General features: G+C 46.6%; 1 protein-coding gene across 3 annotated transcripts; it reads left to right on the forward strand.

Moving 5' to 3' along the window:
* The first annotated feature begins 3469 nt into the window (after positions 1-3469).
* Positions 3470-8100, forward strand: LOC147632987 (pentatricopeptide repeat-containing protein At2g33680-like). 3 transcript variants are annotated; one of them, XM_086806001.1, is made up of 3 exons: positions 3547-3689; positions 3771-4588; positions 4679-8100. In XM_086806001.1, exons 2-3 carry the CDS (start codon positions 4130-4132, stop codon positions 7424-7426), a joined length of 3207 nt encoding a protein of 1068 aa, XP_086662127.1. In that variant the 5' UTR covers positions 3547-3689; positions 3771-4129; the 3' UTR covers positions 7427-8100. The 3 variants fall into 3 exon arrangements, with proteins under 3 accessions (XP_086662125.1, XP_086662127.1, XP_086662126.1); XM_086805999.1 differs by having other exon boundaries at positions 3470-3689; positions 3771-8100; XM_086806000.1 differs by having other exon boundaries at positions 3548-4588.
* The last annotated feature ends 8102 nt before the right edge of the window (positions 8101-16202 follow it).

Consider the following 16202-nt stretch of genomic DNA (forward strand, 5'->3'; position numbering starts at 1 on the left):
TAGCCTGAAGTAAGCTCCACGAGCATGGCATGACAAGATTGCTGAGCATCTTGTCACTATTGGTTTTCATATGGCAGATGCAGATCACTCTTTATATGTGCGCAAGAGTGATAAGGGTATTGTGATCATCACCATTTATGTAGATGATCTTATTGTTGGGCGTGACAACTTGGAAGAGATTGAGTATGTGAAAAGTCTTCTCAAAAGGAAGTTTGAGATGAAGGATTTGGGAGATCTACGCTACTTTTTGGGAATTGAGGTCATTCGCACACATGTGGGTATTTGGCTGTTCACAGAGATAGTATGCATTGGACATATCATCCAAGTATGGGATGGCTGATTGTAAGCCAATCTCGGTGCCATTAGATCAAAATGGCAAGCTTAGTGCGGATGCAAGTTATGTGTTGGAGGATCCCACTATGTACAAGAAGATTGTGGGGAGTTTGATCTATGTCACGATCAGCATGCCAGATTTAAGCTACACTGTTGGCTTAGAGAGCCAATTTATGCAGGTTCCGTACAAACCACATCTTGACAGTGTGCGACGCACACTTCGGTATTTGAGGGCCACTGTTGATTATGCATTGTTTTATGCAGCAGGTGTACCATTGGAGCTATATGGGTACACAGATGTAGATTGGGCAGGTAGCATCTCAGACAGGAGTGCTGCTGTGACATGGAGCAGTAAGAAGTAGCCCACAGTTGCCTTGTTGAGCACAGAGGCAGAGTACATAGGAGTTGCAGTGGTAGCGTGTGAGGTAGCTTGGTTACATAAGCTACTTGTGCTGATTTGGGGTTGCATGTGGAGAGAAAGGTTGTCATATATTGTGACAATCTTAGCAATATACAGTTGGCCAAGAACCCAGTTTTTCATGCGCGGATGAAACACATTGAGATGCATTACCACTCATCAGGGAGAGAGTCTTGGTAGCAGCAGAGCAGGCGATATCGACCTAGCCTACGTAAGCACAAGGGTTCAAGTTGTTGACATCTTCACGAAGGCCTTGGGAGCTGAGAAGCTCTGCAGATTTTGAGATATGCTAAACAAATTAATTAAAGCTTCTACGTTAGATAAATAAGTCCTTGGGACCCTACTCTAGAGGACTAGGTCAGCGAGACGACTGCGCCTTGCATAGATGAGGAAAAAAGCGTTATTTCTAGAAGTCAAGAATAAAGGTTGCTCGAGTTAAGGTCGATCACTCTATAAGTGGTTTGATTTTAGGAATCCTTTAGAAAGACCACGCTCCCTCTGCAGGATAGAACTAGGTCTCACCTACTAATCGTATCCTTGTATCTTACATGGTCAAGGTGTCGACGAGTAAGAAATTACCCCAAGTTAGACTTAGTAGACTATCTTAAGGTTACCTCTAATTAGGAAGGGGGGGCCTTCTTTATATTGGCACACTCTATTTTCATGGCTTCATCCACCAATCCCTCTAATAAGACAACATTTGCAAGCATCTTAATTAATCTTTTATGCACCTTAAAAAAAAGGAACCAAGATCGGATGCCTTTTTAGAGGTATGGACAACCGCATCAGAAGTGCAGGAGCTCTATAAGAAGCTCACAACAAAGAAGGGTGGGAGACCTTGCAGACAAGAACATTCTAGAGAGGTGAAAGCAACAACAGCCATTGCGAACCTAAGATCGATTTTCATTTTTTGTAAGGTTTAAGTGAAGACTTGAGGCGGTGTAATTTTTTTAAAAAGTTGGATGTGTTTGGAAGCCGATTTGTCAAGAGACTTCGGATGTAGGCTGTTGCGTTGCATTCCCAATTGGGCAATAGTCGCATGCGTGCATGCGCGCGCGCGCGCGCGCGAGAGAGAGAGAGAGAGAGAGAGAGAGAGAGAGAGAGAGAGAGAGAGAGATCAACGTCTCCTAAGGCCGAAATGGCCCATGAGACCAAAACAAGGTACAACTGATGATGATGATATCTCATCATAACAAATCTGAAAGAAAGAATGAAAATAGTAACATCCTAACAGAGCTAAGAGCTGAAAGCTGAATTGCCGCGGTAAACTCCTCCGATGGCGGGCAACGATGGCTCGAATTTGCCGATGGTGAGGGAGTCATGGATGCGATCCTGGTGGTCATGGGCGTCTCGCTCTCTACAGATGGCAATGGCTCTGTCCAAGGTGACTCCTCTGGAGGGTGGTCTACCAAGTAGGCCTGTAGATGGGGGAGTAGAGGCTGGTGGGGTTACAGTGTTGGCTCTGAAAAAATATGTGAGGGCTCTCTATCTAAGCGGCTTTGGTCCCACTACCCTCCTGTCCCTCAATAGGCTCTCTCTGTGGCGTCTAAGCTCAAGTATGAAGAGCACTAAGCACCTTCGGTCCTCAAAGTCCATGATCCGACGGAAAGGTCCAAAGCCTTCACGGAACAGGCAGTGGTACCTCCCTCGGATCTCATAGTAGACAGTACAATGACATATATAGTGTTCCTCCAACTCCACCTTCTGTTGGCAAAGTTGGCATATGCGGTCCTCTAGTGATATATCCTCATATCGACCTGTCTCCATCCTCAGCCTGTGTGAAGAGGTGTGAATCTATCCAATAGCACTCCGAATACTAGTGTGTGTCCATGTTAGCATGGCGTATAATAAACCCGTCCGAAGAGAGGTGTAGAAAATGACTATGGTAGTGTGCCATTTTCGTGCCCAACGGCTGCGGGGCCTGACCCATGTCCTCTCTGTATCTAGTCTCACAATGTCTAGCCTGATCACCCGATTCAGCTATAAATGGCTGAGATCTAAGAACGGGCAATCCAGGCTGTAAGCAAAAGGCGGGAGAGCATCAATACTCATGCCATGCAAGGCTAGCCATGTGCACATCTAGGCATACCAACACTGGGTGTCTCCCTCATCTGCAAGCTGTTTGGAGGAAGTGAGTGCTAGGCGAGGGTATTTCTGCTGAGGGAGCTCCCATATTCTATGGAGAAAAGTAATTGCACGGAACAAAGCCTCAATAACCACAGGGGCAGCCCCCATCTCTGCCCTGATGATCTCATGTGGTACAGATGACTTGCTCCGAATCATGCGTGCAATCATCATCTCTAATGGCCTCTCCATATGCTGCCATCCATCATATAGTCTCTCTCTAGTCGTCGTGTCCTGCCAATGGCTCCCTCCTCTTATGGAAAAGACTAGGCCCCCATATCTCCGCTCCATAGAGAAGTGTCGATGTAACCAGAGTGTCAAATAGCCCCGTGCTGATGTGGGAGATGAATGACGGTGGCAGAGAGAGAGAGAGAGAGAGAGAGAGAGAGAGAAGCGACAAACGATGTTTTTAAGGGTTGCAATCTATAGAGAATCTCACAACCGATAGAGAAACGCTGGCGACAAGTGAAAACGACATTGGAAAGAAAAAATAAATTATTTTTTTGAAATGAATTGATTTTTTAATGTATAAAACTTAAACCTTAATATATTCATTAATTAGTGGCCGCTTACGAGAGCACTAATTAATGAATATGGGCACGTTTCAGAAAGAAAGTAAACCTGGAGCGTTTAAGCTGTGCTTTTTCCAGCCCGAGCACTTTTAATATCTCAGAAAATCGCCAATGACATCGTGCCACGTATGAAATGCTTTGCACCTAGAGCAAGCAGCATGCTCCAGAAGGAGTTGGTTAACGTGTCAACACGAAGGCATGATTTGTTCGGAGGACGAAGGTTAATCTATCTAGAGCTGCTGGTAGGAGGATTCTTGTGTCTATCAGAACATTTGGGGATTTTCCCCAAGGCAGCTGGGTTTTGATTTCATTCATGTTTGCAGACATTACCTGCAGAGAATGCTTTTATTGAAAAGATCATGCATGATCATAAAGGAAACTACATCAGCAAACGCGGATTACAAACCAGCTCTCCAGAGGTGTATCCTCGAACGAGGTGTAGCGGTTGGATTCTCTCTCTGGCTGGCCGCTCTGAGAGGGAGTCTACATCGGGGGAGAGAGTGCTTTTGCAGGACGATTTTTCTCCATTATGGGATTTTATAGTGGGGCAAGTATATATTATGTGCATATAAGCCATATGATTCCCGTGATAAAACATGCTAAATCAAATGAGGACCGAGGCGGGGTCGGTTAGGGTTGATAGTTTTTATAGGCAAAATCTTAGTGTATCAGTGTTTGAGAAATGTTGAGCATGGAGGAGGCACTCACATCTCTAGGATGTGCACTTGATATGCCTGATGTGCAAGACCTCATAGCCCTCTTGCAGGAGTGTAGAAAGAAGAAAGCTCTGATCGATGCCAAGAGCATGCATGTATGCATGTGTAATCATGGGCTGGAAGCTCATGAAGAGCTTGGGAATTACCTTGTGCCAATGCTTGTAGAATGTGGGGATGTATCCGGAGCTCAGCAGGTGTTCTACAGGTTGGGCCATCGGAATGAGTACTGTTGGACTTCTCTTTTACAAGGGTATGTTGACTGTGGGCGGTCCCAGCATGCTCTTGACATGTTCAGAACGATGCAAGATGAGTCTGTATATCCCACCGGGTATACTCTCCAGGCTTTGCTAAAAGCTTCCACGCGGCTAAAGTGTGTGAAAAGGGGCCAAGAATTACACAGTGAAATTACTAAAGAGGGATTTGAGGTAGATCCTTTTGTTGGCAGTACTATAGTGGATATGTATGCTAAGTGTGGCTTTCTTACAGAAGCTCGGGATGTGTTTGATGAGCTGCAGGTTCAAAGCAGTGTGTCGTGGAATGCACTTGTCACCGGTTATGCCCAAGGTGGGTATGGTGACCAAGTCCTGAATTGCTTGGAGAAGATGCAACTTGAGGGCGTGCCTCTCGATGCTGTCACGTTTGTCTGTGCCTTGAAAGATGGCGGCAGCATGGGAACGATAGGTTGGGGCCAAGAAATCCATGCGGTGATTGCCAAAGAGGGTTTTGAAAGTGATTCTTTTGTGGGGAATACACTGGTAGATATGTATGAAAAATGTGGCTTGATTGCAGAAGCACAAGATGTGTTTGATGAGTTGCTGGTTCGAGATGTGGTTGCATGGACTGCATTAATGGCAGGGTATGCTGAGCATGGGCTTGAAGAGGAGGCTCTGAAGTGTTTGCAAAAAATGCAACTGGAGGGCGTTTTGCCAAATGCAGTCACACTTGCTTGCAGCTTGAAAGCATGTGGCAACATAGGAGCCATAAGCAGTGGCCAAGAAATACACTCAAAGATTGCTTTTGGGGGGTTTGATGGAGATCCTTTCATTGCAAATGCATTGGTGGTTATGTATGCAAAATGTGGCTCACTAGCAGAAGCACAGCAATTGTTTGATGTGCTACGGGTTCGAAACATTGTGTCGTGGACCACGCTTGCTGCAGGGTATGCTGAGCATGGGTTTAGTGAGAAAGCAATTAGCTGTTTGGAACAGATGCTGCTGGATAACGTGCCTGTAGATGCTGTATCACTGGTTTGCAGCTTGAAAGTTTGTGGCAGCATAGGAGCCATAGGCCGTGGCCAAAAATTACATGACCAGATCGTCAAAGAGGGGTTTGAAAAAGACCTTTGTGTGGGCAGTACGTTGGTGGATTTGTATGCAAAATGCGGCTTACACGCTGAAGCACACCAAGCATTTTGTGAACTGCCGGTGCGAGATGTCGTATCATGGACTGCACTAATCTCAGGGTATGTTGAACATGGGCTAGGGGAGGAAGCCCTCACTGTTTTGGATCGAATGCAACTGGAGGGCATGACTTCAAATGCCATTACATACGTTTGCACGTTGAAAGCTTGTGGCACTATAGGAGCAAAAACCAGGGGCCAAGAATCCCATGCTGAGATTACTAAGAAGGGATTTGAAAACGATCTCAATGTAGGCATCAATCTTGTGGATATGTATGTGAAATGTGGCTTTCTTGAGGAAGCACGAGAAGTGTTTGATGAGTTGTCAAATCGAGACGTAGTCGTGTGGACTGCATTAATTACAGGGTATGCTGAACAGGGGCTAGTGGAGGAAGCACTGACTTGTCTCAAACAGATGCAAATGGAGGGTGTTTGCCCTAATGCTGTCACGTATCTTTGCTGCTTGAAAGCTTGTGATCACGTGGGAGTCATCGGCAGGGGCCGAGAAATACATGCTGAGGTTGCCAAAGAAGGATTTGAGGGGGATGTAGCTGTTGGGAATGCTTTGGTAGGTATGTATGCAAAATGCGGCATCCTATTAGAAGCACATGAAGTGTTTGATGAGCTGCCCATCCAAAACACAATCTCGTGGACGTCAATAATTGCAGGGTATGTAGAATTGGGGCTTGATGAGATAGCGCTAAGCTGTTTTGAACAGATACAACTGGAGGGCATGCCTACAGATGATGTCGCCTTTGTATGCTGCTTGAGAGCCTGTGGCAATACCAGAGCCTTGGGCCGGGGTCTAGATATTCATGCTCAGATTGCCAAAGAGGGGTTCGAAAGAGAACCTTTTGTGTGTAATACTCTAATCGATATGTATGCAAAGTGTGGCTCACTTGTAGAAGCATGGGAAGTGTTTGATGAGCTACAGGTTCGAAGTGTTGTTTCATGGACTGCACTCATCGCAGGCTATGTGGAGCATGGGCTTGGTGAGGAAGCACTGAACTGCTTGGAACAGATGGAACTGGAGGGTGTCTCCCCGAATGAAGTCACACATGTTTGTAGCTTGAAGGCTTGTGGTAGTGTTGGTGCCATAGGGAAACTTTATGAAATACATGTGAAAATCATCCAAGAAGGATTTGAAGGAGATTCGTATGTCAAGAATGCTTTGGTGGATTTGTATGCAAAATTTGGTGCATTCGCAGAAGCATGGCAAGTGTTTGACAAGCAAGCTCGAAATGTAGTCTCATGGAATGCATTGATTGTTGGGTATGCATGCCAAGGACAGTGTGAAGTGGTTTTCTCTATGTTTGAGAGGATGGAGGATGAAGGCATACAGGTAGATGAGATCACATTTCTTAGTGTTCTTACGGTATGCAGTCACGAAGGCCTTGTGAGCCAGGGCCGAGAATACTTCGAGGTTATGAGCAAAGAGTATGGCATTGATCCAACCATTGAACACTACAATTGCATGGTTGATCTTTTTGGCCGTGCAGGCCAGCTGGATGAAGTTGTAGTGATGATGGAGACGATGCCTTTCCAACCTGATTTTGTGATGTGGAATACTGTGCTGGGTGCTTGTCGGAAGTGGGGTAATGCGGAGCTTGGTAGACAGGCTTTTGACTGTGCAATGAGGATTGATGAAAATCAAACTGCAGCTTTTATCTTGATGTCTAACATATACGCCCATGCTGGTATGTGGGAGGATGTGATAAGGATAGAGGCGATCAGAGCAAGACATTTGCAAAGCGAACCTATGGGTACAAGGCTAAAAAGTCTTAGTATTACTATGGAGGAAACAGGTTTGATTGTGTCTCATGATGCGCTAGACAAAATAGAGTCCATCTTCACCTTGCTGTAAGACATTTAAGTCCCTTGAAGCATGAAAACAGGCTTCTAGACTAAATGAGGACCAAGAGGAGTGGACTTAACCGAAAATCACTGAGAAATTCACCACAGATTTTTTCTGCATAATGCTAACTGCTGCAAGAGATACCATCACCGCCACTCAGAGCTGTGTTGTACTATTGCTTGCTTTGGCAACAAAAATATAGGTGGAAAAAGCCGAGCCAGTATGCCGCACCAAAACAGTCAGCATGGTCTCTGCCGTGAATCATGCCACCTCTACCGGAAGAAAGCAGATTAATTTAAGGGTTATTGCAGAGAGGTTACGGAAAGGCATCAAGGACTGGGGAACAGGTCAGCAGGTGGGCAGAGCTGGAAAGCCTGAAGAGGGCATCAACTGGGTGCTTGAAACCTCCAGTTTGGCATGGCCAACCGGGTTCTGAATGGCACGTTCCCCTGCCCTTGATGTCTAATGCCTGGCTTTCAGGTGAGAGATCCCCCAAGGCTCGGCAAAGCTCCCTAGCATGCCTGATTATTGAAGGTGCAGCCGGGTTTTATTTGAAGTATCAGGTTCGGAAGAATTTGAGTAGTCAAGGTTTCAAATACCCAATGACTAGTCAAGATTGTAAAATAGGGGACTTGAAAGTACCAAGAGCTTTTAATGCATAGTGAACATTTGATTCCTAAAAATTCTTCAGAGGCTTGTGCCCTAGATTTTTAATGCCTACACATTCCCATGATAAGTAGCATCTTCTTGTAATTTTAGCAAGGACCTCCCCTTTTCCATTGATGAAGTTAAGTATGACTCTGATTGTGAATGTCACATGCACCAGCCCTCAGATGCATGTGTCATGGCCATTTGAGGACAAGCAGCAGAGGATTCCACAGGGGCATGTGGTTACACTGCTGTGATGGCAGTGATCTGATGTTGCGACAACCGCTGTAAAAGGCCTGCGGCATCCTCCTCATAGTGCGTGGTTGGGCCCGCCTCCATCACCCAGGCAACTGTGCTGCAGGCGATGGAGTGGACCTTGTGGTGCTCCACTGTACCTATTGGGCCTTTAGGCAATTGCAAAGGTGATGTCCCTAGGTATTCTCCTGTGTCAGCATGCTGCTGGCAAGCTAGGTAGCCTGCAGCTGCCTCATGCGGCTGCCAAGCCAGGTGCCCACCGCTAGACTCCTCTGGGCGGTGAGCCACAAGCAAAAGGAGATCTTACAGGGGTGGAAACTGATCCAAAGTTGTTTCTGGAAGTTAGTGAGGAATGGGACTGATATGCAGTGGCTTTGGGTCTTGGGAATGAAGCCCTTCTAGTGGATATGAATCCTGCATCTCACACAAGCAAAGCAAGGGTAGTCTGGATGCTTGAGTGAAGTTATGGGTCTTTACAGTACCAGTCTTGTGGGTTCATTGGAAACGGGCCACAGGATGGTTTCCACTGCCAAAGTTGCCAAGAGGGGGGGGGGGGGGGGGGGGGGGGGGGGGGTCAATCTCCCAAATGTGATCCAAAAAATCCCGTAGGGCAGGTTTTTTTTTTTCCCGGGAAAAAGATCCGTCTATTAGTTAATAAAAAACAGCCACAACGGGCTAAATACAAACCACGAAGGGCTAAATACAAACTCATCTCCATGTACGGGGCGGGAACAAATAATCAAGAGGTGGAGAAAGATGCACTTCTCCTCCGGCTGGCCGCTCTATGAGGAGAAGGCTATCTCATACAGGGGGAGGGGGAATAACCATACAGGTGGTCTGTAATGCCAAGTGGGATCACCACCTCTATTGGTGAGAAAAGGGCCAGGCTGCTAGAGCCTCAAGAAAGCTTCTCGTTGCTTCTGCATGCGGTCAGAACCACCCTGCAACCTCCCCCACTGACTGTGGAGGATATGGATGATGTCGAGCCGAATGCTTTTGATGGACTCCATAGGGGGAGTGTGGGTACCCTCAATGGCTTCGCTGCATCTACCTCTACATATGTGCCGGGCTGCAATGCTACTGCAAATCTCCCATCTCTGATATGAGCCCGGTCTCCAGTGGTCAGTAGATGGGGCTGTGACTGGTACTGTGGAAATGTGGCGGTGAGAGACTTGAAGGGCTAGCCTGGCGTGGGCCAACGGTCCGCCACTCTCTAGCAGCAGAGTCGTCCGCAGTCGGGTCCTAGTGCTCGGCTGCCTGAGGGCCTACCTTTCTCTCTACCCCTTGGTGAGGATCTGAACGGGGACTGTAGGGGGGGTGTCATATGCACGCCCGTGCCATGGCTAACCTTTGGCATGAACTGTCTTAATCCTTGATTAGAGCAGTAGCATCAGAGTCATCATCAACATCTTCATCAGTTACCATCAGCATCGTTAGTAGGACCATCAGTATCAGCATCAGAAGCATCTTCTTCAACGTCATCATCATTATCATCATCAGCATCATTATCATCATTGGGTACCCTGTCGGCAGCTTCCACATGTGCTGTCGGCAGCCTACTGGTACCCCTGGAGCAGTCGGTCAGGTGTCATCTAACAGGGCAGCAGGTGTGGGCAGTGCATACAATAAACATAGCATTTAATCCAAGCTTTATGGCATTTTCTTGTCCCCACAACAGGCCGACTTCAGATGTGCCGTCCGACCAGCCCCTTTCACACATATACAAGCATAATTCATAAATCAGCATTCAGCAGGTCATTAGTTCATCATTCACCCGTTCATCTTTAAGTAGAATCATGTAGAAGGGGCCAAGGACATCCCTGTGGGGCTGACCATAGCCCTACAACATGTACAAGCATTAAGCAACCTTTTTGTACCATATTAATACAAGAAAAACCCTAACACTAAATACTCTCCCTTCTTCTCTCTCCTTTGTCTTAATCATTCTTAATTAGCATCAATGTTCTTTAATCAGACTTAGGGTTGTGGATCAGTACAACAAGGCTTTTGCACATGCACCCGCGGGGGGGGGGGGGGGGGGGGGGGGGACCACTGGAGGCGGTCTCCTAGATTGGCGCCGAGGGCAAGCTCTAGCAAGGTGGCCCATCTACCTGCAAATGAAACATCGGCTAGGAAGGCCCGGGTACTCTACTCGTTGAAGGATGGGGTCTCTAGTAAGGAAGGCTTGAGTACTCTACTCGTCGAAGGAAAGGGATGGATATGACATGGGGCACGGGCACTGTCTCTGGCGAGGCAATACAAATGTGTAGGGATGGAATCCTAGCCGCTCGTGCGAGGGATGAAGCGGCTGTGGGAAGGGGATTCTATCACTCTCCCAGTGGCTCCACCGATCACCGGGAGAAGAGGAAGGTATTCCTTCTTGAGGCTTGGGAAGCAGATTGTCACGGGAAAGCTTGAAACGCCAACCAGAGGGTCGGATGTGGGGTCAAAGTCGTGCTGCCACCGCTCAAAGAAGGCTTGGGCCGTATGCAATGCAACGGGGCGCAGCTGCATGACTCGATCTGACGCCATTGGCAAGTCGAACTCAACATGATAGTAGCCATACCCCAAAGGATGAATGTCTGTGATCTTTGCAGGTCCACCAAGGAGGCTACCGTGCAGAAGATCTCTAAGTTGTTTGCGCTCAGGGTGGCTATTGACAATCTTGCATACCAAAGTAGAGGCTTCTACGGATGCAATAGTCGTAGAAGTGAAAGAGTGCATAGAGCAGAAGCCAGATAAGCACTAGAGGGTGCTGATTTGAGAAGTGCAAGAGAGAGAGATATGAAGCAACTAACCTGAATATACTACAATGAAAGCAATCGTGAGCAAGAGACATAAAGGTCTCATAAGTGAGGGATACAAAAGATGACCAAACTATGAAAAGTAAAGAGGCTAGTCCACCTATATATAGGTCATGAGTGGTTGGCCGATTGGAACACAAGACCTGGCCGACTGGAGAAAAAGGAGTTGGCCAACTAGAGGAACATCACCCAACTTGGGAAAAATACCAAGAAAATGGAAAAAAAAGGGTGAAAATAGGGGTGGCCAGCTTGCAACCAAGGGCCATAAAAGGGATCAAATGTGGACACAATACATGGGCAGAATATGGGAATGAATATGTTAACACCCCCTCTCAGCACTAGATGCTGAACAAACTCCGAGAAGCCGAAGATGAGGAGCCAAGGAAGCTTGAGACACCGGCTTGGTGAACAAATCTGTTGCATCCTTTGTTGAAGGACAATACTCCAAACGCAAATCTCCAGTAAGAACCCGTTCAATCACGAACATAATAATACTGAATCTCAATGTGTTTCGTACGAGCAGGGTTCTTGGCGATGGCGATGCAACTCTGATTGCCACACCAAAGAAGAGTAGATGTGGTAGGAGGAAAGCCAAGTTCTCCCAATAATCTCTGCAACCAAATTGTCTCACATGTAGCATAACAAACTGCACGATACTTTGTCTCTGTAGAGGAAAGCGCCACAGTAGGCTGCTTTTTATTGCTCCATGAAATGGCTCCCGACCCAAGTGAAAAAACACAACCAGTGGGCGAGTATCCGGATCTCCATCCCAATCTGAATCAGACTATCCAAGAAGAGTGCACCCTTGGCCATAGAAGATGCCAAAGTCCAAAGTACCACGCAAGTACCGAAGAACCCTGAGAACACACCACCAATGCTGCTGATGGGGTTTGGATGTGAAAGAACTCAATAAGTTGACTGCGAAACAAATGTCCAGTCGGGAGTAGGTCAACCATACCAAACAACCGACGAGAACCTGATACTGTCCTTGATCAATCCCTGGAGAAGCATCAAGAAAAAGCTTCTCACTAGTATCCATAGGAGAAGATACTGGTCTAGATCGAGTCATCTGAAACGTGTCAAGAATCTCATGTGTGTACTTTTGCTGAGAGAAGAAAATACCCTAAGGGGTCTACCAAATCTCAAAGCCAAGAAAATAACGCAGAAGGCCAAGATCCGTCATCTCAGACTGTGTCTCCAAAGCATCATTGACTGAACGAATCCTCAGAGAATAAAAACTTGTAAAGATGAGGTCATCAACATAGACCACAATGATAACAACTAACCTCCTCTCAAGGAGGATATAGTTGAATCTGCACTCAAGGAGGTTTGAATCCGCATGAGAACCGCACAGGCCAAGCTTATGAAAGAACTCATTAATCCGTTGGTACCAAGCCCGTGGAGCCTACTTCAGATCATACAAAGCCTTCTTCAGCCGGTACACTTGGTCGTGTCTCCCTGGAACCTAACTCCGGCGGCTGTTGAACATACACTTCTTGTGTAAGCTCTCCATTTAGGAAAGTCGACTTGACGTCCATCTAGAATACGGGCCATTTATGATGTCGTGCAGCAAGAGCAAGAATGGTTCGAATGGTCATCATCCGGGCCGTCGGAGCGAAGGTCTCATCGAAGTCGACTCTAGGGCGCTGAGCATAGCCCTTGGCAACGAACCTCACTTTGTGCTTGTCTGAGCTGCCATCAACTGGGTACTTCGTTTTGAAGATCTACCGCACACCAATCACCTTACGGTGCTGTGGCCTAGGCACCAAAATCCAAGTGCCATCCCGTTCAATAGCATCTAGCTTTGCATGCAGAGCACGACGCCAAGGCTCATGTGAGAGCCTCGTCCACAGAAGTGGGATCAGAAGGACCATGAATAATAGAGGACATAAGAGCATAGTTAACAAACATGTTGCCCTCATGAATTTGTTTCCCTGAAACTCTGGAAGATCGCTTGACAGAACCAAGTGGAGGAGCAGAAGGAAGCTCTCGTAACCCAGAATCACGAACTGTCTGAAAATACCATCCAAGCACCGACTTGCTCGAACTCGCTGGAGGAGGAGCAGAGTCATCATCATCATCTAATTGAGAATCCACAATTGGAGGTGTAATAGAAGCAGGGGGAGGAGAAGGAGATGGAGGAAGAAGCTCCTCACCACCCCCCTCAGAAGATGCAGAAGTCTCGTCGAACACCACATCACGGCTCACAACTACTTTGCGGGCATGCTGATCATATAGACGGTATGCCTTGGACACAGAACTATATCCGAGAAAAGTCGTGTTGAGACTTCGAGTCCAACTTGGAGCGATGCTCCTTAGGCACATGTACATAGGTTGAACAACCAAATACCCGCAAATGAACAACAGAGGGCTTCTCACCATGGAAAGCCTCATATGGAGTTTTATTTGAAAGAGTAGCAGTAGGAGACCTGTTCTGAATATAGACAGCAGTAGAAGCCGCGTTAGTCCAGAAACGTCGAGGTAAAGAGGAATGCTCAAGCATAGCACGGGCCATCTCCATGATGATAGTCCTATTCTTCCTCTCTGTAACTCCATTTTGTGATGGAGTATATGTTGTAGTAAGCTGTCTCCGAATGCCATGATCCTTGCAATATTGCTGAAACTCTTGGGATGTAAACTCACCCCCTCTGTCAGTCCTAAGAACCTTGACCGAAGAACTGGTCTCTTTTTCCACCTCAACCCTCCAATCACAAAAGTGCTGAAAAGCCTCATCCTTGGACTTCAAAAAGAAAACCCAAGTAAATCTGGAGAAGTCATCCACCATCACGAGCATGTACAACGCCTTACTCAAAGACACGGTACTCATAGGACCACATAAGTCTTCATGAACAAGAGCAAGTGATGTCGAAGATCTGTGTGTCGCCTCCTTCGGAAAGGTGGCTTGGTGTTGCTTCCCTTGTAAACAAGAGGAACAAATAGAAGATGGAGCCTTGATGGTCGGTAAACCCTCAACCAACCCATCTTTCGAAGCTCGCTGTAGAAGATGATAACTCAAATGGCCAAACCGAGCATGCCAGAGAGTTGAAGAAGAACCAGTAGAGAGCAAAGCGGTCAACTTGTACAAGCCACTATCCTGGACTCTTTGAGCCAAGATGCGACCAGTCTCCTTATCATGAATAGTAATCTCGTAATGAGAGAAGATCACCTCCGCACCCTTAGCAGTAAGAGCACTCACTGATAAAAGGTTAAGTGCCAAGTCTGGAATGTACAGAACGTCAGAGAAGTACCTCTTGTCCTCGCAGGAGCGGTTGATGGAGATGGTGCCACGTCCATGAACTGGCATGGAAGAAGAATCACCCAAAGTGATATTGCTTGTCCTGGGAGTAAAGCCCTCGAACCAATCACGATGAGGTGTCATGTGAGCAGTAGCACTGCTATCCACAATCCAAGACTGTGATGACTGAGAAGTCACAAGAGCCAGTACACAACGAGCACCAGCTAATAGAAGAATACCATCATCCTTCTTGGTATGAGACACCGCTGTAGAGCTAGATTCCTTTGCTTCTTCACCCCGCTTCTTCTTGTAACATTGGGACTATTTATGACCCTTCATGCAAAGTAGTGACACTCCATGTCCTTGTTTTTATTAGATTTATTTTTGTCTCTGTCTTTATCTTTATCTTTGTCGTTATCCTTGGAGTTCTTGTCGAAACCCCCTTTCCCTTTCTTCTGTCGATTCTTCCCTTTATCACGAGCAGCCAAAGCTCTATCAAAACCACGAGAGGTGCTAGTCCGCTCCTCAAAGCGAGACTCAATCTGCAAAATAGAGGGGAGAACTTCCTCCCAAGTGACTGGAACAGGATGAGGAGAAAAAACAAGAGACTAAAAGAAAGCATCAAACCTCTCTGGAAGCTTGGAGAGGAGCCGAATAGCCATATCCTGTGTAGAGATATTCTTGCCACATACAGTAAGCTCATCCCGGATATCTTTCATCTTTAAGATGAAGCAGATAAAGATGGAAAGGCATAAATTGACAAATTCATAAGTTGCTTTTTCAAAGCCAAAATCCGACCCGGAGACTTAATCTCGTAAAGATTTGCAAATGCCTTCTTAACTTCATGTGCATCATCTGCTGTACGCACATGAGAGAGAACAGAATCTTGACAATTCAACATCAGAAAGGAGAAACACGACGATCATTTGCCTGCCAAACATCAATCTGTGCCTGAGTCACACCAACAGTAGAAAGGGTGGGAGGGGTGGCATTGGCAGCTGTAACAAGCCAGTCCCAGAGATCCACTCCACGTAAGGCTGATTTCACCTTTACCTTCCATAAAGTATAGTTGTAGCCATCCAACTTTGAGAGAACATATGAAGAGTAGTCTGGGCAGCCATCACTAAAACTTGGGCTCAATCTCAGAAGAAAAAAAACACACACCTCAGAAGAAGGAAGTGTCCTCCACAGGTACCGGATGCCACCGAGCCTCAAATCAGCAAACCAACTTTTGCAAAAAACTTGTAGAAGTTGAAACACAGCACATACAGTACTGCTGCCCTGAAACAAAGCAGGCGGATAGCTGTACAGGAGTCCTAGGGGTCAAATCTGATGAAGATTGACCAATAAATCTGCAATGGTGAAGCGCCAGGAAGAGGGCAGACTGACCAGCATCAGAACTGAGAAAAAACGCAGAAGAGAAGGTGCTGAAAACAGGGAAGAAACTGGGGCAGCAGAGTAAACTCTGAACCTAGAGCGATGATACCATGAAAGAGTGCACAGTGCGGAAGCAAGATAAGCACTAGAGTGTGCTGATCTGAGAAGTGCAAGAGAGAGAGATATGAAGCAACTAAGCTGAATATACTGCAATGAAAGCAATCCCGAGCAAGAGACATAAAGGTCTCATAAGTGAGGGATACAAAAGATGACCAAACTATGAAAAGTGAAGAGGCTAACCCACCTATATATAGGTCATGAGGGGCTGGCGGACTGGAGAAAAAGGAGCTGGCCGACTGGAGGAACATCACTCGACCTAGGGAAAAATACCAGGAAAATGGGGAAAAATAGGGGTGGCCAGCCCACAACCAAGGGCCATAAAAGGGATCAAATGTGGACACAATAC

The sequence above is a fragment of the Cibotium barometz genome, chromosome 12 (genome assembly GCF_041138505.1).
Source record: "Cibotium barometz isolate CiBa-2024 chromosome 12, ASM4113850v1, whole genome shotgun sequence".
NCBI lineage: Eukaryota > Viridiplantae > Streptophyta > Polypodiopsida > Cyatheales > Cibotiaceae > Cibotium > Cibotium barometz.

What these genes read in the sequence shown, in the direction of transcription:
- LOC147632987 (XM_086805999.1), top strand. Translation starts at nt 4,130, where the DNA reads ATGTTGAGCATGGAGGAGGCACTCACATCTCTAGGATGTGCACTTGAT.